At 42.7% G+C, this 13,488-nt stretch overlaps 1 protein-coding gene across 1 annotated transcript in view; it reads right to left on the bottom strand.

Annotated features, from left to right (window-relative positions):
• Positions 1 to 6,098: 6,098 nt before the first annotated feature.
• LOC136964068 (fibrillin-2-like) overlaps positions 6,099 to 13,488 on the bottom strand; it is a 102,283-nt gene continuing 94,893 nt past the window's right edge. Inside the window, exons 56-65 of the mRNA XM_067257980.1 lie at positions 13,335 to 13,460; positions 12,842 to 13,048; positions 12,440 to 12,565; positions 11,617 to 11,739; positions 9,962 to 10,078; positions 9,629 to 9,757; positions 8,433 to 8,552; positions 7,342 to 7,573; positions 6,866 to 7,028; positions 6,099 to 6,479 (exon numbers count right to left, since the gene is read on the bottom strand). Coding sequence (XP_067114081.1) covers positions 6,099 to 6,479; positions 6,866 to 7,028; positions 7,342 to 7,573; positions 8,433 to 8,552; positions 9,629 to 9,757; positions 9,962 to 10,078; positions 11,617 to 11,739; positions 12,440 to 12,565; positions 12,842 to 13,048; positions 13,335 to 13,460 — 1,724 coding nt within the window. The remainder of the gene's footprint in view (positions 6,480 to 6,865; positions 7,029 to 7,341; positions 7,574 to 8,432; positions 8,553 to 9,628; positions 9,758 to 9,961; positions 10,079 to 11,616; positions 11,740 to 12,439; positions 12,566 to 12,841; positions 13,049 to 13,334; positions 13,461 to 13,488) is intronic.

Here is a 13,488-nt window from a genome sequence, read left to right as displayed (position 1 = left end):
GGTAAAATCGCCTATGCTGAAGGGGTATCCATTTATGTAGACACAAGTTCAAAATACAGTGACACAAGTTAGTAATTGGTTTCCTTTTCACAAACCTTTTATAAAGAAAGGAAATGCAATCTGTCAGTCCTCTCATCAAGGCAGGTCTTTAGTTAGGACGTCACTTCCTCGTACAGTGACTTGGGTAACACTGAACTTGGGTCACTAACCCAAGTAAATGGTGACAAGTAAATGTTAAATCCTGTTAGGGTGCTTTTTGCTGCCACATTGAATTGCTATTTGAATAAGGAGTCGAAAAAACCTTGGAAATATGCAATGCAATGTATTAAGCTATATAAGCTATATAAGTATATACGGTCAACTTCTAACCTTCACTACCTATCCAGATCTTCTCCACCTGCCCTCTCTCTTTTTATAGGGCTCTGGAACTGCCAGTCTGCTGTGAACAAGGCAGACTTCATCCCAGCGTTTGCATCTCATGCTTCTCTTCATGCCCTGGCGCTGACAGAGACATGGATCCGCCCAGAGAACACTGCAACTCCAGCTGCTCTCTCCGTCAACCACTCCTTCACTCACTCACCCCGCTCAACCGGGCGGGGTGGTGGGACAGGGTTGCTTCTTTCCCCACATATTAAATACACATCCACACCACTCCCTGTTACTGCCAAATCATTTGAACACCATTATGCGATGCTAACTGATCCTATCAAAGCATGCTTAATTGTTCTTTATCGCCCACCAGGCCCGCTAGCCGACTTTGTGGAGGAGCTGGACATGCTCCTCAGCGTCCTCCCGGATGATGGAACCCCCCTGATAGTCCTTGGGGACTTCAACATCCACCTCCAAGGAACGCAGGCCGTCGACTTCTTGTCTCTCCTGACCTCCTTCGACCTGACGCTGCTGAGCACACCGGCGACCCACAAGGCAGGCAAACAGCTAGACCTCATCCTGACACGTAACTGTATCACTGACTTAACCTCTGTAACCCCACTGCATATTTCTTATCACTACTTTATCCAATTCTCTATCTCTCTCCCTCCAACTCCTTCTACCTCCCCTCCCCTTGTAACTTTCTGGCGCAACCTCCGCTCCCTATCCCCCTCCCATTTCTCCTCTATTTAACATCCTCCCTCCCCCCCATTGACGAGTTCTCGTCCCATCCCACTAACACTGCCACAGACACCTTGTTAACCACTTTAACTGCATCACTTGACTCTCTCTGTCCCCTGTCAACCAGGCCTGCACGATCTTCTCCCTCCTGCCCGTGGCTTACGGATGTTATTTGTGAAGAACGGTCCACCCTTCGGGCAGCTGAGAGGAGATGGCGCAAGTCCAAAGGCGGTCTGGACCTTGATAAGTATCACTCCCTCCTCAAATCCTTCTCTTCTCACATAACTGGTGCTAAAACCCTCTACTTTCTGAACAAAATTAACTCCGCTTCAAACCCCCACAAACTTTTTTCTACCTTCTCCACCGTTCTTAACCCACCTCCCCCACCCCCTCCCTCCACCCTGACAGCAGACGACTTCTCCTCCTTCTTTGAGAAAAAAGTCGCCGACATTAGCAGTCGGTTCCCTAAACCCACCTTTCCTACCCTCTCACCCTCCATGACTGACCCAACTAAATATCTAAACTCTTTTTCTCCCCTGTCTGAGGCAGAGATCTCTGACCTCATTCTCTCTCATCGCCCCACCTCCTGTCCCCTTGATCCTATCCCCTCCCCTCTCTTTCAAACCATCTCCCCCTCCATCATAACTTTTCTTCTCCATGTCCTAAACTCCTCTCTTACCTCTGGCACCTTCCCCTCTGCCTTCAAACAGGCTAGAGTTACCCCTCTACTCAAAAAACCCTCCCTTAACCCTGCCGTCCTCCAGAACTACAGACCGGTATCACTGTTACCCTTCCTTTCAAAAACAATTGAACGTGCTGTATCTAACCAACTGTCTAACTTTCTCTCTCAGAACAACCTGCTTGACCCCAACCAATCGGGCTTCAAGACTGGCCACTCCACAGAGACTGCCCTCCTTTCAGTCACCACTGCCCTCCAGTCTGCCAGAGCGGCTTCCAGGTCATCCGTCATCATTCTGCTGGACCTTTCTGCAGCATTTGATACGGTTAACCACCAGATCCTGCTCGCCAGACTTTCTGAGATGGGCATCACTGGCACTGCACTCCAGTGGATCTCATCCTACCTGTCGGGAAGATCCTACCAGGTTTCCTGGGGAGGCAAACTGTCAGGACCTCGCCAGCTCTCCACTGGTGTCCCACAGGGCTCCGTCCTTGGACCCCTCCTCTTCTCTCTGTACACCACCTCACTTGGACCAATCATCACCTCCCATGGCTTCTCCTACCACTGCTACGCTGACGACACGCAGCTGTACCTGTCGTTCCCCCCGACCGATCCGGGGATCTCAGCTAGGATTGAGGCCTGCCTCACAGACGTCTCCGCCTGGATGACCGAGCACCACCTCCAGCTGAACCTCGCCAAAACAGAACTTCTCATCATCCCGGCTATACCCTCCATCTCCCACGATCTCTCAATCACCCTGGGATCTGCGATGGTGACCCCTTCATCCTCTGCCAGGAACCTTGGGGTTACCATGGACGACGAGCTCTCCCTCACGGCCCACATTGCTGCGGTCTCCCGGTCGTGTAGATTCACCCTCTACAACATCCGGAAGATCAGGAGATACCTGTCTGAGCACTCCACCCAGCTGCTAGTCCAAGCACTTGTCCTCTCCAAGTTGAACTATTGCAACTCGCTGCTCGCTGGTCTCCCAGCATGTGCAACCCGCCCTCTTCAGAGGATTCAGAACACAGCGGCCCGCCTGGTCTACAATCTACCCAGACGCTCCCATGTTACCCCGCTCCTCATCTCTCTCCACTGGCTACCTATCATGGCCCGTATCAGATTCAAGACCCTGGTATTGACCTTCCGAGCAGTGAACGGGACTGTACCCGTCTACATCAAGTCTCTCCTGCAGCCTTACACCCCCACCCGTCACCTACGGTCTTCTTCAGACAACCTGGTGGTCCCACCGCTCAAGACCGCCCGGTCCCAACACAAGCTCTTCTCCTGTCTGGCCCCCCATTGGTGGAATCAACTCCCCACCTCCATCAGAGATACTGACTGTCTCCCCACCTTCAAGAAAAGGCTCAAGACGCACTTGTTCCGGGAGTACAACGGTACTTAGGAATGGTTCGCTTGACCCGATGTTAGTTTCCTCAAGGATCACAATGACTCTTGCTTAGAGACTTGTTGCTCTTGTGGTTAGTGGTAACTGATTTAAATTTTTGTTCTCGCTGTGATATATTGTTTTTATTACTGTTGCTTGCTTTTTTCCACAGGTACACTTGCACTTATAGCGGTTCATGTTGTTTAATTGTAACTTGTTTAACTACATGCTCTTATGGTTCTTCCCTTTGGCACTTACTTTGGTTGTTCACAATGTGTGCTTCATGTTTTGGCTACTCACGATGTTTTTTGGCTATCTTGTTGTTATGATCAGTGACCTATGCACTTTGTAAAGCTCTCTCTTGGAAGTCGCTTTGGATAAAAGCGTCTGCTAAATGAATAAATGTAAATGTAAATTAAGCTTTCATTTTAAATGGTATTCAAAATTATTCAAACTGAATTGCGGATTGCATTGCCACTATGCACATTGAATTGCCATTTGAAAAATGCAAAAAATAATCAAATAAACTTCCATATTCTGCTGCCTGATAATTTAAGCTAATTTATTGTCACACGTCACCCAACTATAACAGTTACAAACCTCACACAAACCAAGGAAGAGCTTTGTTCTACTCTCTAATAAAGATAATTACTGGAGGCTTTAGCGTGCATGTCAAGAAGATGCTTAAGCTGGCCAGCTGAGCTGCTCTTTGAAGCGGCCTGTGTGTTATCCCCCTCATTAAACTGCCATTGTTTGACCATTGCCCAAACCCTTCAAAGATTAGCACGCAGAGCTAACGGTTCTCATGCCAGATCTGTCCCAAATGCCCCTATCCTATTACTGAAAAATCCAATCCTCCAATAAACTGGTAAGCAACATTTTTATGTATTATATACATATGGCCTATACCTAGGCCTATAGGTTTATCGATTTCATTCATGATGTTGTCTGTCTATTATAGTGTAAAAGGGTGTTTAGTGACATTTTGTAATTTCATGGAACGTCGTTGTACAATATGTGCAAATACAGTTCCTATTCCTACTGTGCCTTAATTTATAATAAACCATTGTGTGGCGCATATGTTCAGTTTTCTACTAATAATTATTTGTCTATTGGAACTGAACACTATTTAGATGTTGATAAACACTGCCACCACGTGGTTGGATATTTGCAAGAACTCCATATTCATTAGACCTACAAACTACAGCTCAGACCTACAGCTCAAATATTTGTTATTTTGTTATGCTAGTTGTCCATGTGATAATAATAATTCAATGCAGTTTGTCAAAAACACATTTAATCGAAAAAGATGTACAGAGAATAAATCAATATCAGTACAAAGATTCACAATGCGTCTGCAAAAGTGTGGAGAAAAAAATGTTTTGGCAGGATCTTTTTGGTGGAGGGTTTAATATTTCCCGACACTGTGCACTATAGCACCGTTTCAACATAGTCCTAAACATAATTTTGTTAATACTAACACTATACACTACTATCACTGTTCAGTGTTGGCATTTGAACATGATTGCATAAATAAAACACATTTTGTTAGTAGAATGTTTATTGTACAAAAATAGGCCACTGCATTTATTTACACAGAATTGAATCCCAGTTAGAAATTCCTCAGAAATGTATGTAAACAAAAGCTAAATCACCCAAAACACATACAAATATTATTTAAAACCATTTTACCAGTTGGTCGCTTTTGTGTAGTCATTTATATTGTGAAATGAGTCATTTACATTTGGGTTAAAACAACTGTTCATGTTTAGCCTACTTGTTGACTTCTCAAGTATGGCCATATTTGGAATGTAGATTTATAGTGTTCTTGTTTGTTGTTGGTATTAGCAGTGTTGTTCATTCTTTATCTAATGGAAACGTATTTGCTTTTCTTTTTCAATTATTGTAAGTAAAAATTTAACTCATTTTCATCTTCCTCTAAATATTTAAGCGCAACACAATGATTTGATCAAAATACAGGTGTTCATGTGGACTTTGGTATTTCGCTTTCTATGACTGGAATACTCTTTTTTGCTTGTTCCAACTGAAACTCAAATAACCAGTTTTGCATTTGTACATATTATGATTAATTTGTTGCAATTTCCAAAGAATATCTGTGCAAAAATTGTTTGAGGTAATATTGCAATATTTTGTACACTACCTACTGTACACTTACAGATTGGGAATGTACGCACTTGTTAACATGGTTATTGGAGCAGGTGGTCAGTATTTCCCTTTTTGTGTAATTTTATTAAACATGACTTTCTCCATTGTGTGCCTCTTAAATACTAGATAATCCACGAAGTACTAAAATAAATTACAAAACTGAAATTAAGATTGTTAATATGTACATATAAGTGGATACAAAGTTTGATTACTGCTCTCATTTATGATCTCATTTATGATTAATTGCATTAATATAAAAGGCTAATTGACATTACAAAGGCACCATGAAACCCAGTTGCATACGATTTTCGGAGTGTTCTACGAAGACAAACATCTGTCAACAATTCTTCACAATCTGACACCCACAGTATTATATATCTATGCCAACAATGCCGTGCAGTTTCAGTTATCTGAACATGTACTGCAATGTTATCAACAATCTAGGACTAGGTCAATTAAATTAAGCAAGATCTATCTGTCTCGACATAAAAATCTTACCATCTGGTTATTTAACAAACCATGTGGTATGTGATTCTGCAAATAGGGCCATGGCATGAGGTCACTGAGAGGCCAAAAAGGCAAAGATGGCATGTCTCAAGTTCAAACTTCAATCATCTTTCTTTCTTTTCCTATAGAGACAATCATATTCTTCTTTCAGGTAAAAAATACGATTGGGAAGAAGCAATCCAGTCTTATATATTTGGCTAATATTGAACAGGAACACACCATTGCGAAAGGTGGTGTCTATTCACCCATTTACTGCAGTCGGATATGCAGTCGCATGCGCAGGTTTTCTCCCAGCTCCCCTGTGAGGTAGTCTTGATCTCTGTGGTCTTCCAGCTCTTTGAGCTGTACTTTACCATAGAGCAGGGAGCTGGTGATCTCTAGCGTGTACTCCTGTGGTAAAGTGGCCACCTTCCTCTTGGTGCTGTGCAGGTAGCTGAGGCCGTCACGCCTCTGGATGCGGAACTGGCCGTCCTGGTTCCCCGTGGCAATGACATAGTGAACGTGTCCCGAGAGGGGCTTGATGGCGGGCATCAGCTCCAGGATGTGCTGCTTGGGGTTGAGTTGAGATGTGTTTAGGACCAGGGTGAGGAGCAACTCCATGTCCAGACTGGCGAGGCTGACCTGGATGTCCTGAAAAGATTAATTAAATAGATACACACATGTAACACACATACCCACAAAAGGTCTTGTGTTCACAAAAGTTTTAAAGTTTCTTCAAATAAATGTCCAAAGGCTCCTCGTAAATGACCAACACAGTAATACAATTCTTCTTCTTTTATTACAAACAATCGCCCTAATGTTGGCTATGACAGAACTCTCTGTTAGCCTGATAGTTTTATATGAAACGCACTACCTCTATTAAACCTGGATGACACTGTTTAATATTTTGTAACACTGCCAATGCTGAAACTAAAAGGTTGCCAAGCAATTGGGTACAAGATGGAGTTGGAAAACACAGGGAGCATGTACGTTTATTCAATAGAAAAAATCTGGACCTTCAAGGGTGCCACTCTTACCTCTGCCGTTTCATTGGTGCTGCGTCTCTTGCGGCCATTCTTCTTGGGGTAACCATTGACCTTGCACTCATAGCAAGTATCCGGAGAAAGAGCGTTATCCTCCTCTCCTGTCTCCACAGGCCCGTATTGGTCCTTTCCAAAACCCACACCGGTCACACAGTGACTGGAAAACAAACTCAAGGGTTAACATACAGATGGAATAATAATCCCATTATGATAGTAATAAAATATCAAATCTGATTTGGGTACTGTGAATCACATGAACTACACAAAAGCATACACATATACACGTACACACATTCCGTACCCAAGCACACCAAAGCTCTAGAATTTGTACACAAAGACTTTTGATTATAATACCATACCAGATGAAACTGATGAAATAGCTGAGGCATTTCAACAGCCACACTAGGATGGATGCATATCCATCTGACTAATTTAGCAATCAAGTTCAAATGTATTCTTCCAGTCCGTACCCTTGGCCAACACGGTAGTACCCTGGAGGGCAACCACATAGGTAGCCCCCCTCAGTGTTGGAGCAGCCGTAGTTGCAGGGGTTCTTGCGTGAGGAGCACTCGTTGACATCCTCACAACTGCTAGAGAACTGGTCAAAGTTGTAGCCTGAAGGGCAGGCACATTTGAAGCTACCCAGCGTGTTGTAACAGGAGGCTGAGCCACAGCTGCCGGGGTTGGAGCACTCGTTCTCATCTGGGAAAACAAGGAGGTGAGGAAGAGATACAGAAAGGAAAATTGTTATTACATTGAAATACCGCATGTTCACTGAATATGCCTTGTCACCAATGAGTGTCTGAATACGATTTTGTCAAGGGAAATGTGGTATTCAGACTGGCTCTCTAAAGTGCCTATTCCATCTGCCCTTACACTTGTACGTTTTCTTAATGTCCAACAGGTGGAACTGTTGACATACATGGCACAGATATTCAATACACCTGTGTTTTCCGTTTCTGTTGGCTCCAAGCTTGAAGCTACTACATTCGCTTGCTTCTGCCAGACAACGTACATAGACTCTTATGATCTTCAATCATAAAATAAGTCATGTGCCTCTGGAGAAAAGAGTGAGTTTGTCTGTAAAAAATGCACAAAATACATTTTGTCATGTAATTAGCCCCAGGGAAAAAAACTAATGATTTATGGAAGAATGCTGTTCAAAGCTTTTGTAAATGACTTCAATGTAGCACACCATTTCTGACATGAACCTGATGCTACTAAACCACCACAAGGTTAAGATCAGTGGTTCTGGTGTAAACACCCAACTATACGACAGATTTATAGTAAACTGAACTTTTACTATATTTATGGGTTTATTTTCAACAGCTACTTCACTGCTGAGACACAAGGTACATCTGTATTCAAATATTCAGTATAAGACACCTTTCCACAACAGGGGGGAATACTGAATTTACATTACATACCTAAAATCTGAATACTACTGTATGTTTAAGTACAGTATTATATTAAACAGGAATCTCAAATTATTGAGTTAGAATAACTAATAAATAAATAAATAAGCTTTGTTTCCGGCTGTGTGTGTGTTCGTGTTTCTCACCCACACACTGGTTCCACTGGTAGTGCTGTGTGTAGCCCTGAGGACAGCTACAGCGGTATCCCCCCAACATGTTCTGACACCCATGCTGACATCTGTGGTTGCTCTCACACTCGTCCACGTCTGCCAGTCAACATGAGAACAAATTAGCCTGTTGCTAATGGACATTATAGCAGCATTGCCACCATCCCTTTCTCTTCATTAACATATGCGGTTAACCTAAACTACAGTCATCTCAAGCATAATGTTATATTTTCCCATGCAGTAAGGGAGGTCAAAAGGTTCACAACAGGAACTACATTTCATAAAGATCTGTTCACCTTGTTAAACCATACAATAACATGTGTGTTCTTGGTTTTTGATAGTGATAGGGATGGGTCACAACTGTATGTTTAACACATGCATTTGCCAATGTGTATGATACATAGAGTACACCCCAGAAATACAGCATTTGCAAATACAGAAGTAACTTTGTGTATTTGTGTATGTATTTCCGTCATTGTATACCCAACTGTAGCATCTGAAATCCCTTCAAATCTTTAGCTAACTAATAATTTGATATAAAATGTACAATTTATTGTAGATTGACATAGTGACTTTGCATCACTTTGAATTACACAACACCGTCAGATAAGAGAAAAATCAATTCAAAACACGTAAAAAAAATGTGTATTGCTTTTAAGTAACTCAAGCCAGGTAAATGCCAGCTCAAGGCCAGGGAATCAACTGAACACACTCCTTTTAAAGAGGATTTGCAAGTTTAGACTTTACCACTTAAGATTCCTGTGTGTGTACGAGGGTTTGGCTACGACTACATGAGCTGGCATAACAATGCCAAACAATCTATTAGCCAATGTGCAGTCAAATTTGGATCAAGTCTCATGCATCTATGTAAAACTAGAGAAAGGTTTCATCAAAATGTCTAACTAAATCAACAAACATATTTTCATAATCAAGGCAGCCTGTTGCTGGTAGTGCTGAGTGTATGAAATGCATATGTAGCATGTAGGCATATTCGGAGGTCATGTGTAATTCATATGCCATTTTACTCGTTTGTTTTCATTATACATTGAAACTATGGGGAAATCTTCGGAAATTATTGTTAAAAACTATATTATTTTTAAATATTTTATGACAGTATGAGTAGATGTGTTACTTTAATGGTTATCGGTATAATTATGGGCACTGTGGGGACATACCTTTACAGTTTAGACCAGTGTTGTCCAGAGAGTACCCATGCTGGCACTCACATGCAAAGCTACCGGGAGAGTTCTGACATATGCCCTTAGCTCCACACAGAGAGGCCTCTGACACACACTCATTGTTGTCTGAAAGGAGGTGAGAGAGAGACAGAGACACAGACAGAGATGAGAAGTCACTGGACGACATGAGAGGCATTCCTTAATTATATATGCTGAAGGAATTTAATTAGTCAAAATTACACATTTTTAAGACAGTTCCCCCCCTTTGACAAGGCCAACAGTTGACAGACTCAATTTTGTCTGAAGACTCATCTATGTAGACAGACTCACCAATGCAGGCTGTGTGGTGTTGGGTGAAGCCTGGGGGACACTTGCAGGTAAAGCCCCCCACAGTGTTCACACATAGAAACTGGCAGTTGTGTCTCTTGGTCTGGCACTCGTCCAGGTCTGAAACAAACATGGGGGGTGGGGGAGGGGGGGTGGAAGATCAAAGAAGCCACAGGTCCTGAATCAGTACATGTATGTAAGTACATGCATGAACACACCAACACACAGACACACAAGCACTGTGTTATCCTAACCTATAATTACACACCTTATTACAAACCCATTAGGTACCATGATGTTGACCCCTTTCAAAGGGCAGAGAGGGCACTATGCCCTAGTCCTGGTCATTCAACTGAGGCTTCATTGTTCTTCAACCTCTCCATTCAAGCATGATAATAAGAGGCTTTCAACACATCTTAATATTGGCAGATAAAACGAGAGATAAACTGCTAGTTCTGGCTGTCACATCACCTGACTACAGTTAGTCAATAAACAAAAGTTGACTTCAAACCATGCTTAGACTTCTCCATTCTGGTTCTGGTTTGTATGCAAAAGCACAGGAGATCTGTTTGTCCACTACAGTTTGTTTGTTGAGTGAGTTTTTTTGGAGAGAATACTTTGTAAGGAGCGAGTGCCACCCATTGTACCTTTGTTTAGTTAGTGAAATGGCATATGGTTAGGCAGGTCAGGGCTGTTTTACTCTGTTCTTTTATTTGGCACCGCTCTCTGTTCCTTTGTATCCTTGTTGAGGCCGTTAGTAAAAATAAACATTATTATTTACGTTTACATCCCATGTGTCCGTTGTTCCCTTAGTCCCGTCCCGCTACCTCTTCCTTCATACTGCACGAGTGTGCATGTTAGCAGAGTTGCATTCCCCTTTCCGCCCTAGACATCTACTATAGGGGAAGGTATGTAACACTGCCATACCAAAGAGCAATGTCTTGCCTTCTCGCAATAATCATGGGCTTGTTTTTGAGGTGTTAACCACTGAACAATTAATTCACTTAGTCCACTGTCATGGAAAACAAAAGGGCTTGACCTTTAGACACAATACAAATATTTTCATCTTGATGTGTGCTGACTAAAAGCAATTTTTAAATTTTGTATTTAACCTTTATTGAACCAGGAAGGTCCCATTGAGATTAAAAATCTATTTTTAACATGAGAACACATAGTTACAGACAGAAGAACACAGAATGACACAAGTAAAAAAAAAATCAGTTACATAACCTGGTTAATTTAAAAACATTGACATTTTTGGGAACCTGCCTCCATTTCTTTCATTTTAGATTTAAAAGCAGTAAGTGATATCAGTTCTCGGAGTTCATTTTGCAACACATTCCATGATAAGGGTGCACAATACATAAAAGCCCCTTTTCCCATTTCCGTTCTGGCATTTGGGACAGCGAGCATAAAGAAGTCCTGAGAAAGCAAGGAGTGTTGCCCAGATCTTTTCTACATAATGAAAACACACAGGTAGTTTAAGCGCAGACCAAGGATTGCCTTATAAATTAAGGTGTACCAATGACAGAGCCTATGGGTGGCCAAAGCAGGCCATCCTACCCGAGAGTATAACTCACAGTGGTGATTCAGAGCTTTACAATGAGACCAGTGATGGTCTCACAGACGCATCACGGAATATGTAGTATTTTATTTACCTTTGCAAGTTCTGCCATCTTCCTGGAGCAGGTATCCACGTGGACACGAGCAGGCGTAGCTGCCCTCAGTGTTCTTACAGATGAAGTTGCACGGCTTGGGGGACATGGCACACTCATCAAGGTCTGAGAGGAGGATCATATTAAAAAAGGAACATATAATATCATGGATGTAAATGTAAATTAATAATGGTATTCAATATAACATTTAGATAACGGACAGGCAGTGGGAATGGCAAAGGGTGCGGCTGTTAGGAGTCTGCACATTTAGGTACATTTGAATATCTGCCTTCTGATTCACTGTGTGCACTTGACCTTCATTGTGGGGTAACTAAACATTAAAGGCAGGGTAGGTTACGTTGTTGAGAAGCTTTTTTGACACATTTGCTCAAATAAACTTTACATCCTGATAGCAACCAATAAATCTAAAGAATTGACAGTAAAATGAAATCAATACTATATCTGTGGGAGTTGCAGGACTGTAATAAACACGATCAATCATTAAGGTGGGTCCGGCACTGATGATTGGACGGCATTCGGAACGAATGCAATGATTGGACAGGCTACTTGTCTGTCTACCTCCCAGCAGTAGTCAGGCAGCACATACATGTGTTTTGGAGGAGTGGCTTTTAAGGGAGGGGGTGGAATATTTTGGTTTGAATCCTTTCAATCTCTAGCTAAAATGATTAGGTTGGCAAAACTTGCCTATCCTGGCTTTTAAGTAAGTTTTACATGTACAACCATCTCTGAATGACTTTTTCAGTTCATCATCAATCATACATTTAGTCTCCAGAGCTATGGTGGTAAAGATGTGTGTCTTACTCACCAACGCAGGCAGTGCCAGTGATGGTTGATGCGTAGCCAGGTTGGCAGTGGCAGCGGTAGGAGCCCATTGTGTTGATGCAGCGGCCATTTTTACAGGCATCAGGGATGACCTTACACTCATCTATATCTGTAGCGAGAGAGAGAGAGGGATAGAAACAGACCATTCAGCATTCTAGTCAGAAACTGGTGTCTGCATTTGTTTTATGTGTCTGGGTATGAGAGCTTATTTGCTATGAGGGACTTGGCACCAAGTCAAGTACAAAAGTAATCATTATTTTTCTGAACCCAGAAAGAGAAAGATGTTTACGTTTACATCTTTATTTTGCAAGTCTCAAGTCATTACCACCACAAGGCTCAGCAATGTTGACCCCACACTCCTTTGACCCTGACCCCTCCTCCTCACCTGTGCCATCAGTGGCGTACCCTGGCCCGTGGGGACAGAGCTTTTTGTAGTGGGCAGTGCCAGGTAGGGGACAGAGCTCGCACTGGTTGCCCCAGCCACGGCCGCCGTCGCAGCAGCACTGGGACTTGGTGGACTTGGTGTGGCTGCTGGAGGACATCTGGCACATTGTCTGGAGCACCTCGGTGAAGCAGAAGCCCTCCCTGTAGTCTGGTGGGCGAAAAGGAGGGTTATACTGTACTTTTTTTGTTCCCGCCGCATTCTTCTTCTGCTTTCCTTGTTGTGAGTCATACCTCAGCTTTAATACGTGATATGAGATATCTTGTATGCTTCATGATACATCAACCAGAATTTTTCACTGAATTCTCATCCTGACAGTTTTTAAGCTTAACCGACTAATGTTGTTTTGTTAAATGAAGAAGGATTTCAAAATGGTGTACAATGTAGGCTCACAAGTGAAATAAAAGACAGAAGCTATGGGTGACATGACTCTTACCTAGACACTGTGTCCGTGTGGAATCTGTCTGGTAGCCCTCCCCACACTCACACACATAGCTGCCTATGATGTTAACACAGCGGCCGTTCTCACAGATGCCCGGCTTGGAACGACACTCGTTTTCATCTGAGGAGAAAAAAGTGACAATTGAAGA

The sequence above is a fragment of the Osmerus mordax genome, chromosome 20 (assembly GCF_038355195.1).
Source record: "Osmerus mordax isolate fOsmMor3 chromosome 20, fOsmMor3.pri, whole genome shotgun sequence".
Taxonomy (NCBI): Eukaryota; Metazoa; Chordata; class Actinopteri; order Osmeriformes; family Osmeridae; genus Osmerus; species Osmerus mordax.
Note: the sequence above shows the minus strand (reverse complement) of the source record. Positions and strands in the feature narration are given on the sequence as shown.